The following is a 25,863-nucleotide window of genomic DNA, read 5'->3' on the forward strand; positions in this document are numbered from 1 at the left end:
CGGATTACATAGAATTACATGGAATTACATAGAATATACAGCACAGAAACAGGCCATTTGGCCCATCTGGTCTATCCTGGCATTTATGCTCCACGTTTATGCTCCTTCCTCAGCTAAGCCTATCAGCATAACCTTCTATTCCTTCCTCCTTCATGTACCTCTCTAGCTTCCCCTTAAATGCATCTATGATATTCGCCTCAACAACTCCTTGTTGGCAAGTTCCACATTCCCACTACTCTCTGTGTGAAGACATTTCTTTTAACTTCCCTATTTGATCTATTGGTAACTATTTTATATTGATGGCCCCTGGTTTTGGTCTCCCCCCACAAGTGGAAACATCTTCCCTGTATCGACCCTATTAAAACCTTTCATCACTTCAAAGACCTCTATCAGGTCACCTGTTACCCACTTCTTTTCAAGATAAAAGAGTCCAAGCATGTTCAGCCTTTCCTGATAGAAATAACCTCGCAGTTCCGGTATCATCCTTGTAAATCTCCAGTGCCATTATATCCTTTCTATAATATGGAGACCAGAACCGTACACAGTACTCCAAGTGTGGTCTAACCAAGGTTCAATAGAAGTTTATAAGGACCTGTGAAAATTTTGGCAGAAAGGTATTGACTGCTATTATTCACTACTGTGGCAGCTGGGTTTGCAGGATTGACACAATTACATGCACTGCCTCTTGGCTGTGAGTGACATTCAGGCCAGAATTCTTCTCATAAGTACTTGTGAGACAGAGCTATTGAACAATGTCTCCTTTTTGCCAATAGAGAGTTGGAATGCATTTGGTATGTGACAGTTGCAACAGCTTGTCAAGTATCATTACACATAAATGGGCTTTGTTACAGACTGCAGAATTATCAGCTAATGTATGCTGAATTTACAATAGTGACAACATTTAGAATGGGTTATTGCCAAATTGTTATTAAAGTACAGTATATTGATCCTGAATGTAACCATAACACTTCTCTCCACATTATGATGTTTGTCTCTTTAAAGCAATAGTAAGTCCTAAAACAACATGGTAAGTCCTAAAATGACATGGAAAATGGAGTTATTCTCCCCTTTGCATAAATTGAACCATTGGCAGTATTTGAACCTATTATTCATTGTTTGTTGGTAAATTTTCCAAAATCGTGAATAGCAGACATTTCTTTGCACAGTTAAACCACATATCAGATTAATGCTATCAGTGTTTTAAAGGATTCCAATTACTCTGGAGAAAATTCAGAAAGGCACTGAAAATAGTGGCCAAATGATGCTATCTCTAAACCAATTTATTTAAGGAGCAAGGTTAAGAGGAATTTTGAAATATCCGCTGAATTTTGAAAAAATAATAGCATCCAAACCTGGCTGGAAAATTCTGACTGCTGCCGTCTTCGATTCCCATTTAGCAGAAATTATTTTCAAAGGTCAAAAAATCTTAGGGCAGTATCCCATGAATAAACCTGAAGAGGCAATTTCCTGAGCTCGTAATCAACAAAATGCCCTTAAAAATACTGAGTCTCAATCAGATGTTGAATGGGATATATTTCGTGCCCTCCCTGGTAAAAACTTGCAAATGGTAGTTATTTCCCATGTTTACTATGTTCTTTTTTCAATAACTTTTGTGTCCCCTCGGGGCTCAACTTTTTCTCTCACTACCCTCTTACCATTATCGGTAGAATATTCTGGTGTTATAGTTTGCATCTGTTGGTATGTCCCTTTGCAGTTCTCTCATTATTAAAACCATATGATAACTTGAATATAATGGTGACCAACTTGCTGTCTTAACTGACTCCAGACGTGTGCCTGACTTTTTATTATAGAGAATGATCAGATTATTACTTACAGATGCAGTGCCTCCTGGATGTATCCATCATATAGCCAGCCTTGCAGGTACATCTATAACTGCCTCTGGTATTCAGACAGTTAGCATGTTGACAGATTCCTGGTATCAGACATTCATTGATATCTGGGAGTAAGAAGAGACAAATGTTTTATTGATAGGTAAAAAATAGCAGGACATATAATGTCTTATAAAAGCCATGCCATTTGAAATTAAAGGATATGAGATCAAGTGAAGTTTCTAAAAAAGCATTCTTGAGCACACTGAATGAATTAAATTATTCAATGCAACTGGTATATACTTCACATTTTCTTCATAAAAGAATGCACTCATGTCAGGCATCTGGGACTAGTTTTACATACAGAGAACTGCCTGATACGTTTTCAACAACAGCAACTTATATTTAGAAAGTGATGTTTATGCAGGATTGTGTCTCGGACTACTATTTTCAATAGGTAATCAAGAAGTAATCAGCAGAGAAAACTTTAATCCAATAAAAGATTAGGCAGAATAAGCATACTTACCTTCTGAACAGATCATAAAGATAATAAAAATGTACCTTTCTCATTAGCATGCAGGTAATGTCTTTCACTTTAGAAAAATGTCTCAAAGCACTTCACGCAGCTAGTAGCCAACACTGTTGGGTTAAATCACTTTGAATTTCAAAAATGTACAACATGGTGCCATGCATCCACACATTGGGATGTCTGCCCGACGTGAATAGCATTATATAAATGCAACTTCTTGTTGTTTCAATCTGTCTTCCCGAAACTTGGCATCTACTAGCATTAGGTTACTGTATTCCAGGTATTAAACCTATATTACAAAATGCAATATATTGTCAGTACTGACAAAACAATCATTAAGTGCAATTACCTCCAGCACTGATTTAGCAGTAAACGTAAGATTTCCAGCAATCTGAATATAGAAATCTTATGTATTTTATTAGTCAATGTTAAGGAACTAAATTACTGTGCAATTGTGTCTCATGGTGGATATGTCATGGGTTAAAATTCTGTCACGTGTCAGACCTCAAAATCTGTCAGCCATACGCATTTCCAGTTTTGTTGTTCAATATGACTCGGACCCTTTCAACCAATCAGCTTTCAATTCACAAAAAGCATAACTAAGTAATTATTTATAATGATTTGCATCCTGGCTATATAAATGTTATTTTGTTGTTGTTGTAGTAGTTGCTGACAGGAATAATCTATTAATTCAACTTTCTGTCAAAAAAATTCTTGTGTATCAGTCAGTAATTAAGGCACACTTTTCCAGGTGTGTGTTTTTATTATATATTCTTCTTCAATTCTTAAAGCCAATATTTACATTAATCAAAACAGAATCTCTGAGGTGTTATAAATATCTCCAAAATAGAAACACCCACCTCCCCAATACCACCACCTAATTCTAATCAATAGTTTCTTGTTTTAGAGTAGTTAAAAAATGTTTATTAAAAATGAATATATTCCTACGCAAATGATGATATAACAGTGCAGTGTTCAGCAAATAGAGCATGACATGATGTAGAAAAGGTCAGTGATGAAACAGCTGTACGTGGTTGGGCCAATGACACCGCCCTTTGTACAAGAACCATACTGCTATAATTTTGTTTACTCCTTTGAGCCTGCTTTACAACTACCATGATATATAACTTTGTTCTTTTTATTAGTCTCCCTTTGCACAGCTGCAGAGCCCCAAGTGCCAACAATGAACCAGTTTGTAGTAATTTGCAACCGGAGCTTTGGTCTTAGTCACTAAGTCATGGATACACATCCTCTGGGTTCCCAGTCTGACCTCTCTAGTCATTCATGAGTTTTATTTAATCCCTTGCATTCTTTATCTACAAATTACAGTCACTAAATTTGCAGAAAATCCTATTAAGTGCCTTGAAATGTTCTCCTAACACGAAAGGCACTATATCATAATGCAAAGAATATTTTAGCTGATTTACATCTTATTTGATTTACACCTTACATCTCATATTATTAGTATATCAAAGATATTCCCGAGTCAAAGTTAACATTTTTACAATTACTTAGTTATTTTGGCAAAATGAGGGTTCACATTGCTTTAGTGAACACAAATCTAAAAACACTGCCTTTGCAGTGTTTTTAGATTTGTGTTTAGAATTGACATAAAGCACCACAATGTTTTACTGAATTGCAGTAAGAATGTATTCACAACAAATGAATGATTAAAAAAACACACATCAGAAATTGATAAAATACATTTATGCGCAGTATTTGGAATGGGAAACCAAATCCAATTTGCTGCAGAAAGCACAATGTTTGAAAACAATGACAGATTTTGTATCAAAATCCAGGCATAGGTTTTGGCAGCTTTAGAAAAGGGAAAACAAAGATAAGAGAGTACTAAAACTACAAATACTGTACTCCTGATAATTATAGCTTGTTTTGGTAAATAAAGGCTGTAGAATATCTGGCATTATCAGCAGGAATTTAAATCGGAGAGCAAGATAAATTGCCCTTTCTCTTCCTTCCTTCCTTTCTTTCTTTCTTTCTTTCTTTCTTTCTACCCACCCACCCACCTACCTACCTACCTAAGGTACCTCTAATAATAATAATCCTTGCATTCCATTTGGTGTAGATTATTTTGGATTAATGCACCTCAAACTCTCCATTGTGCTGCATTTATGATAACTTCAATTGGTTCTGAGGCCATATTCAGTTGAATACAATTCAATGATAACAATGACCAGAATTAACTCACCACAGGTATACTTCAGTTTTTAGAGGTCTTATACACTATTTGTCCCATATACAATTGAAATCCTTACAGCAAAATATATTTCTGGACTAAAACTCATAGAATTAATTAGAATTCATAGAATATATCTTAATATGTGAGTACTTGGGTTAGTTTAGGAACATCTGTTCCCAGAAGAAATGTTAATGGTTATATAATAATCTGATTTGAAATCTGGTGCAAATAAATGTTCCTTTAATTATTTAAATTTGTTTTGGTGAAAACAAAATATATATTTTTAAATCCTGTATTTGCCACTTTCTTTCTTTCTTTCTTTCTTTCTTTCTTTCTTTCTTTCTTTCTTTCTTTCTTTCTTTCTTTCTTTCTTTCTTTCTGTCTGTCTGTCTGTCTGTCTGTCTGTCTGTCTGTCTGTCTGTCTGTCTGTCTGTCTGTCTGTCTGTCTGTCTGTCTGTCTGTGTCTGTCTGTTCTTTTCTGCCTGCCTGCTTCTTTCTTTCTTTCTTTCTTTCTTTCTTTCTTTCTTTCTTTCTTTCTTTCTTTCTTTCTTTCTTTCTTTCTTTCTTTCTTTCTTGGCAGTTGTTAGTAAAGGAAACATTGAAACAAAGTCAAGTAATCAAAACTAACACATCCTAATGGTTTCTTTATCCATAACAAATAAATGGTTCAATTAATTAAATTTAACCCAAGGGAAATTAATTCATTTTACTACACTTCTCTGGACAGCTCCAATCTAAACACTTTAAAAAGCCCATAGCTATCAATAACTCAGCTAACTACAACCCAACGGTAATCTGTCAAAGTTAGGGTATTGTAGTATCTACAACTCTTTAGCATTCCAGTTGAGATTCCTGGAAAACATCAAAAGAGCATTAGTTGTATTTGGACACTTCCCAGCAGAAGGCTGTATATTCCAATAATTCAAAATCCTAAAGTATGATGACTTACCCATAGCAATCAAATCACTTATCATTGAGCTGAATTCTAAATTATAATAATTCTTGCATTGATACAGTGCCCTATCGCATAATCAAAATGTCAGAGAGCTCCATAGGATTTTAATGTGAAGTGTAGTGACTGTGTATTTGTAGGCCATCACAGCAACAAATTGCATGCAGCAGTCCCACAAACAGCCATGACGTGAGTGACCTATTTTATTTCATTTGGGTTAGTGAGAGAAACTCTTTTTTTCCAGATTGCCTCATTCGCTTGCCTCTGCAGTTCCAAAAAACGCTTTTGTTTCAATTCTTCAATCTTGAACCTCGCCTTTTTTATGATTTTAAATATATCTGTAAACTGATCACCAGAACCCAAGGATATGCCTATTCTTAGATTATTAACTCTAATTACTATGTTCTGATTGCTAAACGCTAACTGTGCATTCATACTGCAAACTGTATGATATAAATCAGGACTTAAGCAGCTGGAAGAAATGGTCTCAGAGAACTATCTCGTAAATGCAATGACTGCTTAGCACACTGAGGACACTATTGAAAGCTCTCATCTGGATCAGGAAACTTCAACCGAGCAAGTTTTAATATATTTTTGACTAGCCCTTAGCTTTTTAATAATATTAAAAAACAAATCCAATATTGGTGGTTTGCACCTGGCACATGGGCAAAACACTGACATCAGGTGTTTATTTTCTTATAACCCAACTCAAGTATAAACCTGGCTTCCCACTGCACAGCACTGCACCACACAACTTTGCTCCCAGTAATATAAACATAGAATAAGCAGCATCTGCTCTCATGCTCTTCTTCACATTTTGTGTTAATAAACAGCCACTGATTAACTGCAGGACATTGCATGCACTTTCACCTTTCAAATCCGATTTTTACTTGCTATGGAATAAATAAAGTTATTTGAAACCATTGCACATAATGTGGTATATAGGCAGATGGACAAGAGCATCTCAGTAGGAAGTCCCGTCAGACCTCAGAAAGGAAACTGGGGATCAAGTTAATTCTTCATTGAAAGGGGCAGATATGTTATTTGAATTCCATTTTTTTATTAAAAAAAGTCTCCTAGTTTGCCAGTTTGTATGTAACCATTCACAGATGAGTCGAATTAAAGTTCTCACTTGAAATTGGTCATTCACGACATGGCTATTTGTGGATGTTGCTGTGCATAAATTGATTACAACACTTTCCTAGAAACGCAGTTATTTACGATAACAATGGAGCACTTTCAGACATCTGTAAAGTTATACGTACTATATCAAATGCAAAATTATTATATTATTATGAGACATACTTTTATTTGAATATTTTATTTGGCCTCCGCTAGTAAGATTGCTGATAATAACTATATATTTGTAATATTTCATACTAGGAGAAGCTTAGAAGAATTTTATGGCATCTCTATTAGCCAGATTTATCCTTCATTCTTCCATGATACAGAACCATTATATGGCATATATCCATTTTATTTCCTGTGTTCTTATGTCTGACTATTATCTGCACTGAATGCACCTGTCAAATATTTCATAACTTTGGTGCCTCAATGGCTTCTTTTATCACAACATAAATCCTGCCAAATTGCTTACAATTGACATAAATGACCCACACAAAGAAACAACATTGCTAATGATATGTCATAAATAAATTTAGATAGTTACTAGTAACATGTTTGGCATCGCATATCAAGTGAGTTGGATCCATTCACCAACATTTTTTACTGAGCTTAACATCCTCTGTAAAATTATGGCAGCACAACAGCGTATACAGAGTCCTTAATAAACTACATTATCCCCCACTGCTGCTATAATTGTAGTACACATTTAGTTGTCATGGGAGAGTAAACACCATAAAACAATTATACGGCTGAGATTTCATTGCAAGAGTTCTAATGATATTACAACTGCTAAAAGCTCAACTACTTTCACAATTATCTGAATTAAAGTGCTACAATGATTTAACACTTGCAACTGATTATTTTATATACTGTCCGTATGACTATTGACGGCAATACATGGCAGCTATATGTGGGAGTAATGTGATCAACTGGTTGAGCTAACTATCCTCAAAATAAATAACAGGTAAGTAGGACTGAATTAACAGAATTAGAGAATAGAATTATCTTCTAAACCAGTGAACTTTTAGGTAAATCAAATAGTAAAATTAGTTAGTTGTTAAAAAGGTGATCTCCTTTATTATGTAATAAATAATATATCCAAAATATTGTATTGTGGTACATTTTTTCTTAATGTAAATTAAAGGCAGAAATACCTTACTTGCTCACAGCTTCAGAACAAGATTTTTTTTCTAAAACATTCCTTTTTATCTGAAGATAGATATTTACTGTAGATACCCTGTTGAGTTTTGTAGACGTTTACACATCTTGCATGCCATAATATATATACTGTCTGGTTTACTAAGAGAACACACTCACCTTGACAGTGTGTCTGGTTCCTATTCTTATAACCAAGTGGACATTCAAGCTGGCCATTTTCAATCTTGGGGTATGCTGAGCAAAAAGAATAATAGAAAATCATTACTATCAACAATAGAATATAGAAAGTACAGAGGAGAACTGAAAAAGGAAATAAGAGGGGCAAAGTGATTGTATGAGAAAAGATTAGAAGGTAACATAAAAGAGAACCCTAATGCATTTTATAAGCATATAAAGAATAAAAGATTAGTCAAAGGTAGGGGTGGGTCCAATTAGGTACCAAAGAGGAAATCTTCTTGTGGAGGCTGATGTACTGAATAAGTACTTTGCATCTGTCCTCACAAAAGAAGAGGATGTAGCCAATGCCACAGTATCGGAGGAGAGGGGAGAGAAATTGGATAAGATAATAAACCGAGAGGAGGGACTGTGCTCAAGGTAGATAAGTCACTCGGTCCAGATGGAATGCATCCTAGGTTACTGAGGGACGTCAGGGTGGAAATAGCGGAGGCTCTGGCCACAATCTTTCAGGATCCTGTAGCTCAGTGGTAAGAGCACACGCCTGGCAAGCGAGAGACCTGGGTTTGATTCCCAGCAGGGTGAAACCTTGGGCAAGTTTCCTTACTCCACATGCCTAATAATAAACCCTCAAGAAAAAAACAATAATAAATTGGTCACTTTATCCACGACTGTTTGTGGGACATTGCTGTGCGCAATTGGCTGTTGCGTTTCACTCACAAAAAATATACAGTCAATTAACTGTATTCTGTGAAGCGCTTTGAGACGTCTAGAAGACGTGAAAAGCACTATATCAAATGAAAGGATTATTATTATTATAATCCTCTTTGGACACTGAAGTGGTGCCAGAGGGCTGGAGGGTTGCAAATGTTACTCCCCTGTACAAAAACAACAACAAGATTCCATTCATTGAGCGCCTTTCACGTTGGGAAGACGTCCCAAGGCGCTGTACAGTTGGGTCAGGACCCGAGCATTGGGGGGGAAATGGTCAGGGTGAGGGGAGGGAGCGAGGAGGGGGTAGAGAGTCGAGAGGGGAGCTGAAGGTACGGTCAAAGAGAAAGGTCTTGAGACCGGCCTTGAAGGAGGAAAGGGAGGAAGCGGCGAAGGCACTGGGGATGGAGTTCCAGAGCCTCGGGGCTGAGAGGCTGAAGGATAAAACCCGGGAACTACAGGCCAGTCAGCCTATCGTCAGTAGTGGGGAAATTTCTAGAGACTATAGTCCGGGACAAAATAAATTTTCACTTGGAAAAATATGGTTTAATAAAGGACAGTCAACACAGGTTTGTTAAAGGCAAATCATGTCTAACAAACCTAATAGAATTTTTTGATGAAGTAACGGAGAGGGTGGATGAAGGTAGTGCAGTAGTTTCTATGGATTTTCAAAAGGTGTTTGATGAAGTGCCACATAAGAAACTTGTAAGCGAAACAGTAGCCCACGGTATTAAAGAGACAGTGACAGTGGATACAGAACTGGCTGCGAGCAGAGAAGGTTAAGAGGAGACTTAATAGAAGTTTTCAAAATTCTGAGGGGATTCGATAGGGTGAACAGGAGAAACTATTCCCACTGGCGGGTGGGTCGGTAACCCGAGGACACCGATTTAAAATAGTTGCCAAAAGAAACAGAGGGGAGGGGAGAAGAAATGTTTTCACACAACGAGTTGTTGGGATCTGGAATTCATTGCCTGAAAGGCTGGTGGAGGCCGATTCCATAACAACTTTTAAGAGAGAAGTTGATAATTATTAGGGGAGGACAAGTTTGCAGGGCTATGGGGAGAGAGTGGGGGAGTGGGGTTGATCAGGGCTATGGGGAGAGAGTGGGGGAGTGGGGTTGATCGGAGCTATGGGGAGAGAGTGGTGGAGTGGGGTTGATCAGGGCTATGGGGAGAGCGGGGGAGTGGGGTTGATCAGGGCTATAGGGAGAGCGGGGGAGTGGGGTTGATCAGGGCTATAGGGAGAGAGTGGGGGAGTGGGGTTGATCAGGGCTATGGGGAGAGTGCGGGAGAGAGTGGGGTTGATCAGGGCTATGGGGAGAGAGCGGGGGAGTGGGGTTGATCAGGGCTATGGGGAGAGTGCGGGAGAGAGTGGGGTTGATCAGGGCTATGGGGAGAGAGCGGGGGAGTGGGGTTGATCAGGGCTATGGGGAGAGAGCGGGGGAGTGGGGTTGATTTGAAAGCTCTTTTCGAAGAGCGGCACAGACACGATGGACCGAATGGTCTCCTTCTGTGCTGTATAATTCTATGATTCTATGTGTGTAAAACAAAATATTATCCCACTTACAGTTATATAGCGCCCTTCACGCCGGGTAGTATCCCGGAGCTATATAATATAATGATGTGTCGTTTCAGTCATGGTATTATTTGATTGTCTAAATAATTTTGAAGAAATCCATGGTTTTTATCTTCAAGTATGTTTTTTTGTCTCAAGTAAGAGTTTTCTGCAGTAAATTCTTGATTACCTGCTAATATTAGTTATCGATGATTGGAGAGAAAATTAAACGTCCTCTGGAAACACATTAATAGTTATTTAAACATAGAGAAGTTTAGGTTGGATTTGTATAAGCAACACAATAACCTTTGCATTTGTTAGAACTCCTTATCAGGTCAATAAGGAGCTCAAACAAATGCAAAAATTATTATATTGCTATAAGCTGTACACTGAGATCTCAGTAGAAGGAAAGAGGGAAGGATGGGTGAAAAATAAAGAAAACTAAAAGATGTTTTAAAATAAAAATTGCCTCAATGCATTCACACTCAGTATTTTCTGTTATTATGCAACCAATAATAATTAACAGCTGTGGTATTTTATGAATGAAAAACACACAGAACAGATGAAGTTTACTATGGACTTCACAAAGAAGTTTAGCAGTCAACAAAGTGCCACTGAAGGTTTTTAGTTACATGCTGTTTCTCTTTACAGTGGTGGATTTCAGTATGCATTCCTTCAATTTAAATGAGTTTGAGACACACATGCCTCCTAATTAAATAACATTTTTCTATAAACATTCTGATTGTGGTCTTAACCCTTTGTGGTCTCTCCCATAGCATTATATAGTGCAGCCCCATGAAAACTTGTTTATTTTTAGCATGGATTTGGTTCTAACTAAAAAATATTTATGAATATTAAACACTAAATGTACATCACATCTTTTGAGAAACACATGTTTCCTATTACATGACAGCTGCAAAACTAAACAAAAATGTAAACAGAAAAAATGTTCAATGGAGTCAGATTGAACTATTCAAGCTGTACAAATGAACATCATCAAATACCTAGGTTAAACATGATCATTAATCTCATTGCAGTTTGTGGATGTTGTTGTCACATTTGCCTACACCAGTCACCAAAATTAAACGCAACCCATTATGATAAGCACTTTGAGATGGTTCTACATGATAAGGCACCATATCAAATAGATATGTTTATCATTACTATTATTGCAAAGAGAGTCTACTAAAAACTTATGCAAAACTCAGATATCAGCTATTATACAGCATCACAATCAATAATTAAAATTAAATCAACAATCCTCCCAATAAAATTGGTCACACTCCTTAGCTGTTTGTGGGACACTGCCAAGTGCAAATTGGCTGCTGCGTTCAGCCAGGAAATACACAGTTACTATAATTCTGAGATGTCTCTATGTCAAGCACTTGAGATGTTTCTATGTCAAATACAAGAATTATTATTTGTTCTTGATTGATTTCTTTGATTTATTTATTTAATTTATTTGTTTGTATGATTGCTATTTATTTGCAATATAACTGATATTGTTTCTTTCACAAAATATATTCTAGTCTTCAAAGAAATAGTATTATTTAAGTACACTGAAACCCCAGCTGGTCAGACCAATGGGTCACTTTGATGATGGCTCAATGGAATTACAATGCCGTTACCATTGTATTTTTTAAAAATGCAGGTAAATACCAGTAGCTGCATTGCGATCGTTTGAATCCCGTGGGAAGAAGATAGTGAATAAGCTTTCTTCTGCTCGCAGGATTCAAACTGATTCAAACTCAAAGTCACTATCCCCGCCTGGCTGCTGAAAGCCTTCAAGGACAGTCAGGCGGGTGGGTGCGTAGGGACATTTTAAAATTGAGGGCCCGGTCGGGCAAAGTGCGACTTCTGGATAAACTGGGGTTACTGTAGGTTCTTCCATTCAGAGCATTTTGATGACCGTTTCTAGAATTTCCTGGTGCCTTTCAGCTCAACTAATTTCTCTGCCAGAATTGAGGTCCTCTGTAATTAAGGCCTGATCGGTTTAAATTAGTGTTATTATACGCCAACAGTTATCCCAGCTGGTAAGAGACTCAATTAGTAAATTAAAGCATTAAATTTCAGTTGTTGTCCACATGCAAACACAAATGAAACCATTAGATGCAGTGGTCTTGAACATATCTGCAGTATGTCACTGTCTTGTTTCAATTGTTTATAAGCAAGAAGTTTCCTGTAAAATACAATCAAAAACAATTTCAAGTGCACTTATACAGTTTGAAAAGCAAATTTCTAAAGCATATAAGGAATTTTATCAATTCTCAATTGTCTTACTGACTCGGACCGTATTAAGAAATTTGTTTTGTGGATGCAAATTTTTTTTGAAAATTTTACATCTTTTTCCATATGTAATTAATTATAATCCTTGTATTTGATATAGCTATTGTCCCCTCTGCGAGTATTATCCCTGTGTACAAAAAAAATCAGATAACTGCGGTAGATGTGTGAAGATATGCAAAAGAACTGCGCTTAGAAACTCAACTCATGAATAATAAAAACTATTCTTGCTAACCTATGGAAGTGAAGTAATACCAAATCCTACACTGAAGAGTGGGAAGCCCATTGATCTTCCCACTCCTAATCACATTAGACGGAAGTAAAGAAAGCTCGATTCAACTAAAAGCTTTTGCATAACTCAGTATCAGTTGTTGTACAGTATCCCAATACATTCAGAATCCACTAACAGCATCATTAGTACAGTAGAACCTTTCATTTGGCACCTCAGTGATCAGAGAAACTGATTCTTTTAGCATTTTTTCGTAACCTGACTTTTTTCCCCCACCTAAAACCAAAATCCCAAACTCACCAATGAGATCATCTTCCTAATACGAGAAATATACCACTTTTCCCCACCTCCACAATATTGCCCTTCTCTGCCACTGTCTCTCACAGCTGGCCCCCGAGACCCTCATCCACGCACTCATTACATCCAGGCTCAACTCCACAAACTCACTGCTTGTCGGCCTCCCCAACTCCTCCCTCCACAGGCTGCAGACCATCCAGAACTCTGCAGCCCGTGTCCTCTCCCGGACCTGGCTCCATGACTCTATCACCTCCATCCTTACCTAGCTCCACTGGCTTCCCATCACTCAGAGGATACAGTTCACCTTCAAAGCCCTCCACTGCTTTGTTCCTCCCTACCTCTGTCACCTCCTAGCCTCCTACCAACCTGTCCGCTCCCTCCACTCAGCAGGCTCTGGCCTGCTTTACGTCCTCTGCTTTGCCCACCCCACCATTGGTGGCTGGGCCTTCAGCCTCTCTGCTCCCACAGTCCCTCCATCTCACACCCTCCCTTGCCTCCTTCGAGACTTGTCTCAAGATCTTCCTCTTCGATCGTGCCTTTGGGTCACCCTCCTACCCCTACCCTCCCTGCCAACCACCAGCTCTGATGCGGATCCCTGACTGTCCAGCGCTACGGGGCGTCCTCCTGATGTGAAAGGAGCTTTACAAATGTAATTTGTTGTTGTTGTTGTTATTATTGACTAGTTTTAATAGCAACTTTCTATTGCATCATAAACATAAAATTTGTTCTAATTTTCTTCCATGACTCCTGACCTCATGGTCTTCCTCAGTGAGATAACAATTCCCTTTTAGAACATTTTAAGTAAATTTACATCTACACACAACAGATTCTGAAAAACAAAGCAAAATACTGTATAATTATTGTATGGGATATCTTAGTCCCAGCGTCGAGCACTCAATCTTCGGAAACAGATTCTAGAAAAAAAGTGAGTATGGTGTGCTGGAGAAACAACATTGTGATACCCAAATTTATACATGGCAACAATTACTCAAACCATTCCTAAAAGGCTGAGTGGCCGGCAGTAGACAGTTCGCAAGCACAAAAGGAGATATGGAGCACTATCTCATTTGTCCTTCAAGTAAACATGGCTTATTGACACAGGACATGAGTCACATCAACTCCCACACAGCAACCATTACATCACACCTTCCATTACCCAGAGCCCGTGTCTGACAAGAACTAACTGTTAACAATGTTGAAAGTTGCAATTATTCTAAAATCTACGGGTAGTAATTCCACCTGGGTCTATTATGTAGCATTTCAGAGTGTCCAGCATTTGTCAAATTGTTAGATTCAATCTTAACTTTGAAACACATTTACTGTAGGTTTTAAAAGAAACTTACTGATGATCAGCTTCAAAATTAAGTCCACGTTTAAGAATTTGCCAAATTGTGGACCCTCTGAAATGTTAAATAGAGTAAATCTAAATACAGGTGGAATTTCCCACTAGTTTCTCAATTATTATTAATGAAGTTGAAACCCTCAAATACAATCCACACCAGCTTGAACCCCAAAAGAGCAAATCAACAAAATATGTGTCGTCCAAGAACTAATGTTCATTTTATACTGTTTTAATGATGATTCAATGTCAAAATTAAAGTACAATTCTGGCTTTGGAATATTAATTCGATTTGTGCTCCATTCCTGCTGCTGACAAAAATATTGCTAGAATATCTTGAGTTAATATCTTAACTTTTTATTAAAGTATTGTAAACAGAGTAAACATTTATTGTAGAGCTGCTGAATAAATAAACGTGCTCAGCTCAAGAGAGCAGCAGCATTCAGTTCATGTTTAATGCAAACCCATTCAATACTGAATGAACAGACAACCAATATTGTGTTTAAAAAAATAGGAACTTACAGGATAAATTGTGATACTGTATATTGTAGCCATGTGGTATTTTTCTGATAAATCAGTGGTATATCCATTTTATTTTTCCATTTTTTGTTCATGTAAGTTTCTTGGGGTTTGAATACTTTCCCACTCTGGCACTAAATCATCATATAATATACTATATGGGGTAATATAATATACTTCAGTGGGAGTGGCGGTATCTGTGCAATTATTAGCAGCGCAATAGGGCTGTTGGGCTTAAGAACAGTAGACAGGTGAGCAGAGAAATTGCAGTGACCTCTGAAAAGAGGAGACTGCAGCGTGAGGAAGGGCAGCCTGTATACGAAGGAATGCATGAGAAGAAACTGCAGTCACAACAACAACAACAAGATTCCATTTATAAAGCGCCTTTCACGTCAGGAGGACGTCCCAAGGCGCTGCACAGTTGGGTCATGACCCGAGCAGGGGGGAAATGGTCAGGGTGAGGGGAGGGAGCGAGGAGGGGGGAAATGGTCAGGGTGAGGGGAGGGAGGGAGCGAGGAAGGGGGAAATGGTCAGGGTGAGGGGAGAGGAGGGAGCGAGGAGGGGGGAAATGGTCAGGGTGAGGGGAGGGATGGGAGGGAGCGAGAGGGGGGAAGAGAGTCGAGAGGGGAGCTGAAGGCTCGGTCAAAGAGAAAGGTCTTGAGACCGGCCTTGAAGGAGGAGAGGGAGGAAGCGGCGAAGGCACTGGGGGATAGAGTTCCAGAGCCTCGGGGCTGAGAGGCTGAAGGCCCGACCACCGATGGTAGGGCGATTGGGGCGGGGGACGTGGAGCAGACCGGAGCCGGAGGAACGGAGGGTACGGGCAGGTAGGTAGGGGGATAGTAGGTTGGAGAGGTAGGAGGGAGCAAGGCCGTGAATGGCCTTGTAGGTGAGGATGAGGATCTTGAAATCAATCCTCTGGGGGATGGGGAGCCAGTGGAGGCGAGCGAGGGTGGAAGTGATGTGGTCGCGGTGTCTGGTGCGGGACAGTACACGAGCTGCAGAGTTCTGAATGACCTGCAGTGTGGAGGGAGGTGGCGGGAAGGCCGGCGAGGAGAGAGTTCCCATAGTCCAGCCTTGAGGTGACAAAGGTGTGGACCAGGGTTTCAGCAGCGTGAGGGGTGAGGTAGTGCCGTAATCTGGCGATGTTCCGGAGGTGATGGAAGGCGGTGCCAGTTGTGGTGCGGATGTGAGGGAGAAAGGACAGCTCAGGGTCGAACAAAACGCCGAGGTTCCTGACTGGCTTTGAGAGGTGGAGAGTGCAGCCTTGGATGCTGATGGTGTCAGCGCCTGAGGTGCGGAGGCGCTGACGTGAGCCAATCAGGAGGGCCTCGGTTTTTCGCACGTTGAGCTGAAGAAAGTTGTCTCTCGTCCAGGACTCGATGTCGGACAGACAGCTGTCAGGACATCGGTGGTCGTGGAGTTGAGAGTAGAGGAGGAAACAACAACAACAAGATTCCATTTATAGAGCGCCTTTCACGTCAGGAGGACGTCCCAAGGCGCTGCACAGTTGGGTCATGACCCGAGCAGGGGGGAAATGGTCAGGGTGAGGGGAGGGAAGGGAGGGAGAGAGGAGGGGGAAATGGTCAGGGTGAGGGGAGGGAAGGGAGGGAGCGAGGAGGAGGAAGAGAGTCGAGAGGGGAGCTGAAGGCACGGTCAAAGAGAAAGGTTTTGAGACCGGCCTTGAAGGAGGAAAGGGAGGAAGCAAGGCGAAGGCACTGGGGGATGGAGTTCCAGAGCCTCGGGGCTGAGAGGCTGAAGGCCCGACCACCGATAGTAGGGCGGTTGGGGCGGGGGACGTGGAGCAGACCGGAGCCAGAGGAACGGAGGGTACGGGCAGGTAGGTAGGGGGATAGTAGGTTGGAGAGGTAGGAGGGAGCAAGGCCGTGAATGGCCTTGTAGGTGAGGATGAGGATCTTGAAATCAATCCTCTGGGGGATGGGGAGCCAGTGGAGGCGAGCGAGGGTGGGAGTGATGTGGTCCCGAAGCCTGGTGCGGGACAGTACACGAGCTGCAGAGTTCTGAATGACCTGCAGCTTGTGGAGGGAGGTGCCGGGAAGGCCGGCGAGGAGAGAGTTCCCATAGTCCAGCCTTGAGGTGACAAAGGCGTGAACCAGGGTTTCAGCAGCGTGAGGGGTGAGGTAGTGCCGTAATCTGGCGATATTCCGGAGGTGATGGAAGGCGGTGCCAGTTGTGGTGCGGATGTGAGGGAGAAAGGACAGCTCAGGGTCGAACAAAACGCCGAGGTTCCTGACTGGCTTTGAGAGGTGGAGAGTGCAGCCTTGGATGCTGATGGTGTCAGCGCCTGAGGTGCGGAGGCGCTGACGTGAGCCAATCAGGAGGGCCTCGGTTTTTCGCACGTTGAGCTGAAGAAAGTTGTCTCTCGTCCAGGACTCGATGTCGGACAGGCAGGCTGTCAGGACATCGGTGGTCGTGGAGTTGAGAGTAGAGGAGGAAAGGTAGAGTTGGGTGTCATCCGCATACATGTGGAAGTTAACCCCATGTTTGCGGATGATGTCACCGAGGGGGAGCATATAGAGGGTGAAGAGGAGGGGACCGAGGACAGAGCCCTGAGGGACACCACATGAGTTGGGTGTCATCCGCATACATTGGAGTCCTGTAGCTCAGTGGTTAGAGCACTCGCTTTGCAAGTGAGAGACCTGAGTTCAATTCCAGGCAGAGGGCGAAACCTTGGGCAAGTTTCCTTACTCCACACAGAGCCAAATAATAATCCCTCCAAAACCAAAAACAATAATTAAATTGGTCATTTTCAATCTACGACTGTTTGTGGGACATTGCTGTGCGCAATTGGCTGCCGCGTTCGCCCACAAATATACAGTCAATTCACTTTACAGTGTGTTCTGTGAAGCGCTTTGGGACGTCCTCCTGACGTGAAAAGCGCTATATCAAATGCAAGGATTATTATTACATGTGGAAGTTAACTCCATGTCTGCGGATGATGTCACCACAGGGGGAGCATGTAGAGGGTGAAGAGGAGGGAACTAATCAGAAGCGTATTATTCACACAAAATGATAGTTCCAGTAAATATATGGACCCATTATTCAGGAGAGTTTAAGGTACTAAGTATATTTGCATTCCTCAGACATATTGGAACTGAAAGGACAACTTTTCAAATCGACTGTGAATAAAATCTTCCTATTCCAGTTCTTCAAGTCTTTCATAAAATAATGTTAGCCTGAAATGCCTCTGGCTTCATGTATGGAAGGAATTTTAAAAATGGCTTTGTGTAAAGACAATATACTGGTATCATCACTTACGGTCAGAGTAGACAATCAAAAATCCTGATTATTCAAGTGCTTTGGGAGCAATCAGTTTAGCTGGATAATAAAATGTTCTTCCCCATAATCATTTCCTTACAATAAATGTAATAGCGTCAATTACATTTGCAAAATAGGAAAAGCAGAGGAAGATCTGACATCGCAATCATCTCTAGGACTCACTCCATATTTTTCTTCATGCAAATCCAATTTTGAATCTTCGTATTATTATTATATTGATTTGGGAGTTCTACAGGCTATTTTTGTTGTCAACTAAGTGTCTAACACATGCATTAAATATGTACATGTTGATAATATCATATAAATGTATTAAATTTTATTATATTTAAATATAAACATTATATGTTATTAACAATAAAAGAATGTTTAATAAGTACTAAAGTGGGAAGATCTCTCAAAAGATAAATAAGAAAAGTATTGTTCATTACATAAAAGATAAAAATATGCTACAAGATTCTCCCAAAATAAGAGAGATACACTCCATTTTTGGACTGTTATGAGATTTACAGGAGGAGCAAACTAGCCAATTCTTCCTGTTCCTAACTGGACTGAAGATAATTGTGGTACCCCACCACTGCCCAGTTTGAGATCTGCTAGCTAGCTCACATCAAACCAAGGATATGGACTTTCTTGATTGAAATGGTTTACATTACATGGTGAATTTAGCCCTGAGCTATTTGACAAACCAGGATGTTTTCTAGATGTGTTATAAACAGCTCTGCTGCTTCCATAATGTGAGACAAGGGAACACTTGCATCTACTGCCAACGCCCAAGCACATGGTATCGATTTACTTCTGAATCCTTTCCACAAGTTACGGCCCACTCATATAATCAATGCCATCTCTTAAATCAGTGAGTCATTGCATAAAAATACTACAAGGACTCGGTTTTCCATTTTGTTAATAGAAAGAATGCAGAGGTCACAGCAAGATAGAACAAACTGGCCAGGAAAACAGAAAATCAACACATATTACTGTCTCATAAAGTAAGCTCACTTTTATCTTTGCATAAAGCAATTTCCTGGGAATGGGTACATTTAAACAATTAACAGTACAATGATATGATCATGAAGTATTTGGGGAAAGCACAGGGGAGTAGGATTAGAGTATAAAGCTACATACAGCAGAGGTATGATTAACCAACGTATAGTCCGGCCAATCCTCCTAGTGGCACGAAAATGGATACCACAGCACTAAAATATAGCTGTTGAAATCCAGATGGCTTACCTGGTTTTGGAGGGCACTGTGTGCATTTATGGTATCCCCATGACATCCCTACACTTCCACAGCAGTCATCCTGCTTTGTGAGACCTGGCAAGGGTTTTCCACACTGAAATAGACAGACCAGAAATGCTTTGAATAATTATTACTCTTTCACCTCAATTCTCCTTGACACATGTGTAGCCATCATTCAACGTATTGTGATATTATTGTTGGGTAGGAGATATGACTGTTGAAGGTGAAGAGCATGATCTTCAGGTGTGAATTGGCTATTTGTCATTCCTTATTTTCCTTTTTTCATTACATGAACTCTAAAAGGTTTTTCCTACCTGACCATCCACAGTTTCCTGGAAGCACCTTCCAACACTGGAAACTGTAGGCTGTAACTGTTGTCGTGTCTGTCCATTTTCCTTCCCTGCATCATTGGGCTGTGATCTTTGTTGCACTGAACGGACTGACTCCTGGTCCTGAGAACTCTCTATACTGTTTTGATCGGAAGAGTGAGGAGCGTTTTTCACTCTTGCCACTTGATGAATCTGCACCGAGGCCTCCGGTGGGTGGTTTACATGAATGTTAACCAGGGATGGGAGCATAACAACTGTAGACAAGGTTATAAATAAATTACACTTTCAGACAAAGGAAGGTTGGATTTAAATCTTCAAAATCACATTTCTGTAAACATCTTTACAAAAAAACGACATGGTTAAACTACAGGAGTTCTCCTTTATTTAAAGAGTAATGATGTACTCTTATCTATACTCCCGTAAAAAGAGTAGACACTTGCTCTCCTAAGCTAATATGCTGTTTGCCTGTTATACTGATTTTGTGTGGGGGTCAGCCGTGTGTCTGACAGGTGTGGAAAACCATCACCATCAACAGTATCCAAACCAAACTGAGAATTCTGTGCATCCTACATATGCATGAAAATCCCAGAGATAAATTGTTAGAATGGAATGTGCTCTCTCTCTCTCTCTCTCTCCCTCTCTCCCTGGAGGGATGCATCCCGCTTACTTAATTCCAGAAAGTATTAGGTGCAGGTTGGCAAGAGCCAAGGCCTGGGGACCCTAAGTGTGCGGGGTGAGCTACTACAGTATTTATGTATACTGAAACTGCTTAAGACCATCCTTAGAGGCAATCCTAAATAAACCAGCCCTGGAAAAGTACTGTTTGCAGGAAAACAGAGAAGGTTAAGAGGAAATGTGATAGAGGTATTCAACATTATTAGGGGTTTTGATAAAGTATATAGGGACAAACTATTTTCACTGGTTGGTGAATTGGTAATTAGAAGTCATAAATTTAAAATCATTAACCAACAAAACAAAGGGCGAGGTTAGGAGAGCTTTGTTTACACAGAAAATGCTCTACAAAAAAATGAGAAATGAAGCAGAATCCATAATAGCTTTCAAAAACTGAATAATTATCGGAAAAGAAAAAATATATATAAGGGTATGGGGAAATGGCAGGAGTGAGCCTAAAGTGATGGCTTTTATAGTAAGTGGAATGGCTGGAAAATATTATGATTGTATGACAAGTATTTCAGGATTTCACTGTTTACAATACAGTTACAACGCACCAATTATCTTGAGAAGTGAGATTTGACAATTTATACTTTACTGAATCTATCAAATTTTACAGTGGATTTTTTCTTCAGAGGCATTGTTTATTTCATAATGTAGACCTACATCTTCTTCAACAATGATTATGTTGAATATTGTGTGAGACTACCATATTACCTTGCTGGTTAGAAAGAGGGAGAGTGTACACCGATTGAGAAGCAGAATTGACGGGTGCTGGTTTTGTTACAGTGCGCTTTTCTGGAGGAACAGGAAGGTGGCAGAATTTTCCTGTGGAGTTTGATGGGCACCAGCACGTGTCTCTTCCAATGCAGTGTCCTCCGTTCAGGCAAGGGATCTGGCAAAAATCTGCAATTACAAGGAAGTCATTAAGAAGTTTCTCTCGTGGGCAAATGCTATCTAACGATTTAGTTGATTTATACTTTATCTCAACAAACTATTTCCTACTTTTGACAGTTTGCTAGCAGTAGTTATGGGCCAAGAACAAGATGTTATTTGAACTTCAAAAACTTTTCCAAAATCAGTAACAATTTATATTGACCTCTTGTTTGTGGTTTATTTGGTTGTTCATGAAATTGCTCTATTCTTTAATAGATTTTATCCCTGTTACTAATTTTATTCTTATACTGATATCTTCTTTCAGTTATTTTTACAAGAGCTCTTTCCCACCAGTAGGCTTAGATTTCAGCAGTAGGTACAACTGGAAACTATCATTGCTGCTCTATGGTTGGCTGAAAAACAGATGCTTTTACACAAAATAGCAATGTCTTCTTTGAAAAGTCTCCCACTGTCTCAATGCATCACATTGATTGGCACAGTCAAGAACTCATAAAACTTATTTTTAATAGTGGAAAGACAATTTGACAGTACTATTCGCTTTTAGAACTGCATGTTTCGTTCTCCCTAAAATATACATTCCTTAAAGAATTAAGATAAATGTACAAAAAAGGTACAAATAGAGTAATCAGTGCTGTAACTTGGTAGTTGGAATCCATAAAATCTCAACCGGCCTTATAACAAGAACATAATGGCTGGTTTCATTACTCATAAGGAAGCTCAGTTCTTGAACCTAGGTCAGTTCCTGCACTAAAAATAGCCAACTTCCACCTTATTTGGTTGTTGCTGACTTTACTTCCAACATGTTGCGCAATCAATGACCAAAAGTAGGCCAATTTAGCATGAAAGCTAGAGTGCAGGAAATGAGCAGGTCAAGTGTATGCATGTGCACTGATTGCAACCGCACTATAACTGAATTTGCACTATAAAGCAGTGCGTTATAACAGGGCTGCAGTGTACCTGGCCATAAAGGAGGAGAAATGTCCAAGAGGCAAGGAGCACATTAGAGAGGTTATGGCAGTTGTATAAGGACCTGCAGGGTTATACAGAATCAGTATTGCAGTGAAAGTCACCTATATTTACTGAAATTGGGCCAATCTGGTCACAATGGTTTGTGTGGGAATGGAAATGTTATCATGGCACAACAGACTTTTAGGCTAAGGTACACTGTTCGGGCAAAGGAATCATTATTGTACTTTTAGTTGTATAGTAATTGACTTGGGAATGTTTGAAACTCATTACCAGAAATGGGAAGGTCAGTACTAAGGTATTTATGTATTGATAGTAAAAACAAATCAGGAAAAAAAAGCTGAAAACGTACATCATCATTTTTTAGTTATGTGAGATAAATTAGTATTTTTCATTGTTTTCCAGTGAAAACGAATCTATATGAACTGCCAAAAGGAATCCCAAAAGAATTATCTTTGTCTGGGAATGTTTAGAACAAACTTTCAGTATTCCCAGATCAAGATCATTGAGTTCACAGATCAGGAACAAATTGTTTTGATTAGCACAAATTATTCCAGTCATTTCATATAATGTGTTGATTTCCCTAGACCAACAAGAAAAGTCTAGCATACCTGGAAATTAAAATATGCTAACCAAATTTCTAAGAAAGTGTAGACACTAGTTAGGTGCAACATAAAGTAATCACTATCTATTTTGAAACATTAGCTTTCTGAGTCTTATTTCCAATAAACTATGCCAAGTTATACACAGTACAGTATTATTCTATCCAGTTCATACTTGTCTGACTTAATACAAAATGCAACATTTCAAATCATATGAACACTTTGATTTTTATTTAGATTTCCATGGCATGAAATCTTATTATTATTATATATACCTGTCAAGTGTCTTGTTGCACATCATAGTAATAATTATCCTTGCATTTGATATAGCGCTTTTCACGTCTTCTCGACGACTCAAAGCACTTCACAGAATAGACCGTAAAGTGAATTGACTGTACATTTGTGGATGAAACGCAGCAGCCAATTGCACACAGCAGCGTCCCCACAAACAGTCGTGGATTGAAGTGACCAATTTTTTTTTTTTTTCTTGAGGGATTATCATCAGGCGTGGGGAGTAAGGAAACTTGCACAGCATTTCGCCCTTCTATGTAAGATTATAAAGCAAATCAAGCTGAACAGAATATATATACCCTAGCACGAATTTATGTTTGAAATCCTAATTGCAATTTGAAAAAGTAAAATAAAAACATATGTATTGTAACCAACCCACAACTGTTTGTGGGTCACTCTGTGCGCAATTGGGCTGCTACGTTTCACTGACACAATACACAGTCAATCCACTTTACAGTATATTCTGTAAAGCGCTGACAATCACATCTCAACAACGTGATAAGGCGCTATATCAAATGCAAGCATTATTAGTATTGTAGCTCATTCTTGTCGCTCTCCTCTGCACCGTCTCCAGTGCCTGGACTGTCCCCTTATGTCCCCTATTCAAACTCATTCATTCCCAGGAAGTTCAAACTTCAGAACTCCTTAACTCTATTAATTTTTCCTGCCTTCTACAATCTACAGACATTAAAAATCCAAGTTTTACTTGTTTTCTCTCCTACTCTTTACAACTTCAGTGATATACTACAAATGTGTGTTGACTTTTCATGCTAAATTAATCTTCAGGGATTGAGGGGGAGGTAAATTGTCTCCCTGGGTTTCGATTGCCAGGCAAATCCACAATATTCACCCACAAAAACAGTCACTTCACTTTACAGTATATCCTGCAAAGTGCTTTGAGACATCTTCCTGACATGAAAGGCAATATGCCAAATGTAAGGATTATTATTATTAATCAAAGATCTGTTAATGCTTGATAAGCCTGTCTTATTTATTAATGAGATTTCAAGGTGAGTATATGTCCTCAATAACAGAAGCCAAAACCACAAAGGATTACTTGGTTGTAAAGTATGAAATGTACCCTTTGTACTGGTAAGTTGGGGGTTAACATGATCTAATTTCTCAATAAAAGAAACACCAGTCTGTCTGCATTACCCTTACTTTCAGACACAATGAACTTCTTACTGTCTGCCACTTTAATGCTTAAAACAACCTGGCAAAACAGACCAAATGTTTGGAATTTCAACATAAATTTACACAAGGAAATGAAAAGATGATGTAACAATGAAAAATGGCTCACAAACTGTGTAGGAATGCCAAATGAGGAATTTATGTACCCCTGTTTCCCCCCACAATTAAAATAAAACAAGTACCTTGGCACAGATGTATCATGAAAATCTTTTTAATTTAAAAAAAACATCATAACGAATAGGAACACATGATCATGACTTAATTTCTCTAACAATAAAAACATACAAATCAAGCAGGTGCCATATTCCAAATTGGACATTTATGTCAACCTCCATCTTATAACTCTGGAAGTTTCACACAATGTTTAGTCTGCACTAAAGCACCGTTCATTACAACACTCTGTGCCAGAATGTTTTTCCCTCACATAGGGTCCTGCAAATATGTATTCCCTTACGTTTGTAATAGTGATCTGTTCCTCTGCAAAATGATAAAATCTTACTCCCAATTTTTATAATTTATTATGTTTTTACTTTTCTAATAGTACTACAATTTTACTTAAACAATTGTGGTGATCAAGAAACCGTTAAACTTTGAATATTTATTTATTTGCCTTGGTCCCTGTATGCTAAATACAGAAATATTACAACTTGATGTTTAATTTTGAAATTAATTTTGTATAAAAATGTAAAGCAATGTATAAAAATTGCAACAATATATAGTTTTTATAGCTGAATATAATAAATAGCTGAGTATTTTAATAACAATCAATTTGTTTTATTCTGAATCAGAGCGTCAACTCTCTACTTTACCCTAATTCCAGAGAGTATTCAGTCTGGCAAGGTTTGGGGACCACAGAGTGTGCTTTGGGGTACTGCTGAAATATAACTAACCAAAACCACATAGCTTGCCATTGACAACACTATCTGTTGCTTATCCAGCTAGCACCACTCGACCTGTTACGGCTTCGGGTTGCAGGGTAACAAGAGACAAGTGTCTGTCCCTCCAAATCAGGATGGCTGGTCTGTTAATAGCAGTACCCCGGAATACAGAATCCCACCTCGCTACTAAGGCCACTAATAAGCATTCACTAAATTCTGACATACCATTGCTAAGTACGTCCCTCCATCACCTTAGAGCCAGCTTCAGCTTCAAGGAGACCCCAATTACTTCCCAACCAAGAGGACAGTCCCTAGTTGGTCATTTGCTATCCAACAAGCAAATGTTTAAGCTATTTCATTGTAAGCTATGTTATTCTGCATTTCAACAATGTTGATAACCACACCATTTTCATCCCCACCACTTCCACTACAGGTAAGCACAATTGTATGCAGGCAGACACACATTCATAATTCATTAGTTTTACAAATGCCGTTAAATTCATTACTCAAAATAGTGATCATTTTTAACAATTCACAATTTTGAAAATAATAGATTTTACTTTTGTTATTTATTGATAATTTTGATTTTATATCAATGTGTTCCCTCA

The 25,863-nt window shown here is 39.2% G+C and overlaps 1 protein-coding gene and 1 non-coding gene across 2 annotated transcripts in view; one reads left to right on the forward strand and one right to left on the reverse strand.

The window, feature by feature from the left end:
• LOC103189902 (latent-transforming growth factor beta-binding protein 2) overlaps window positions 1-25,863 on the reverse strand; it is a 132,995-nt gene that overhangs the window by 56,780 nt on the left and 50,352 nt on the right. Inside the window, exons 6-10 of the mRNA XM_042338097.1 lie at window positions 21,148-21,336; window positions 19,744-20,012; window positions 19,421-19,523; window positions 7,950-8,024; window positions 1,835-1,957 (exon numbers count right to left, since the gene is read on the reverse strand). Of these exons, the coding sequence (XP_042194031.1) occupies window positions 1,835-1,957; window positions 7,950-8,024; window positions 19,421-19,523; window positions 19,744-20,012; window positions 21,148-21,336 (759 nt within the window). The remainder of the gene's footprint in view (window positions 1-1,834; window positions 1,958-7,949; window positions 8,025-19,420; window positions 19,524-19,743; window positions 20,013-21,147; window positions 21,337-25,863) is intronic.
• Window positions 8,478-8,549, forward strand: trnaa-ggc. The gene has a single exon. It is a non-coding gene; the product is annotated as a tRNA-Ala (tRNA).

Source organism: Callorhinchus milii, unplaced genomic scaffold, assembly GCF_018977255.1.
Source record: "Callorhinchus milii isolate IMCB2004 unplaced genomic scaffold, IMCB_Cmil_1.0 Scaffold9, whole genome shotgun sequence".
Classification (NCBI taxonomy): domain Eukaryota; kingdom Metazoa; phylum Chordata; class Chondrichthyes; order Chimaeriformes; family Callorhinchidae; genus Callorhinchus; species Callorhinchus milii.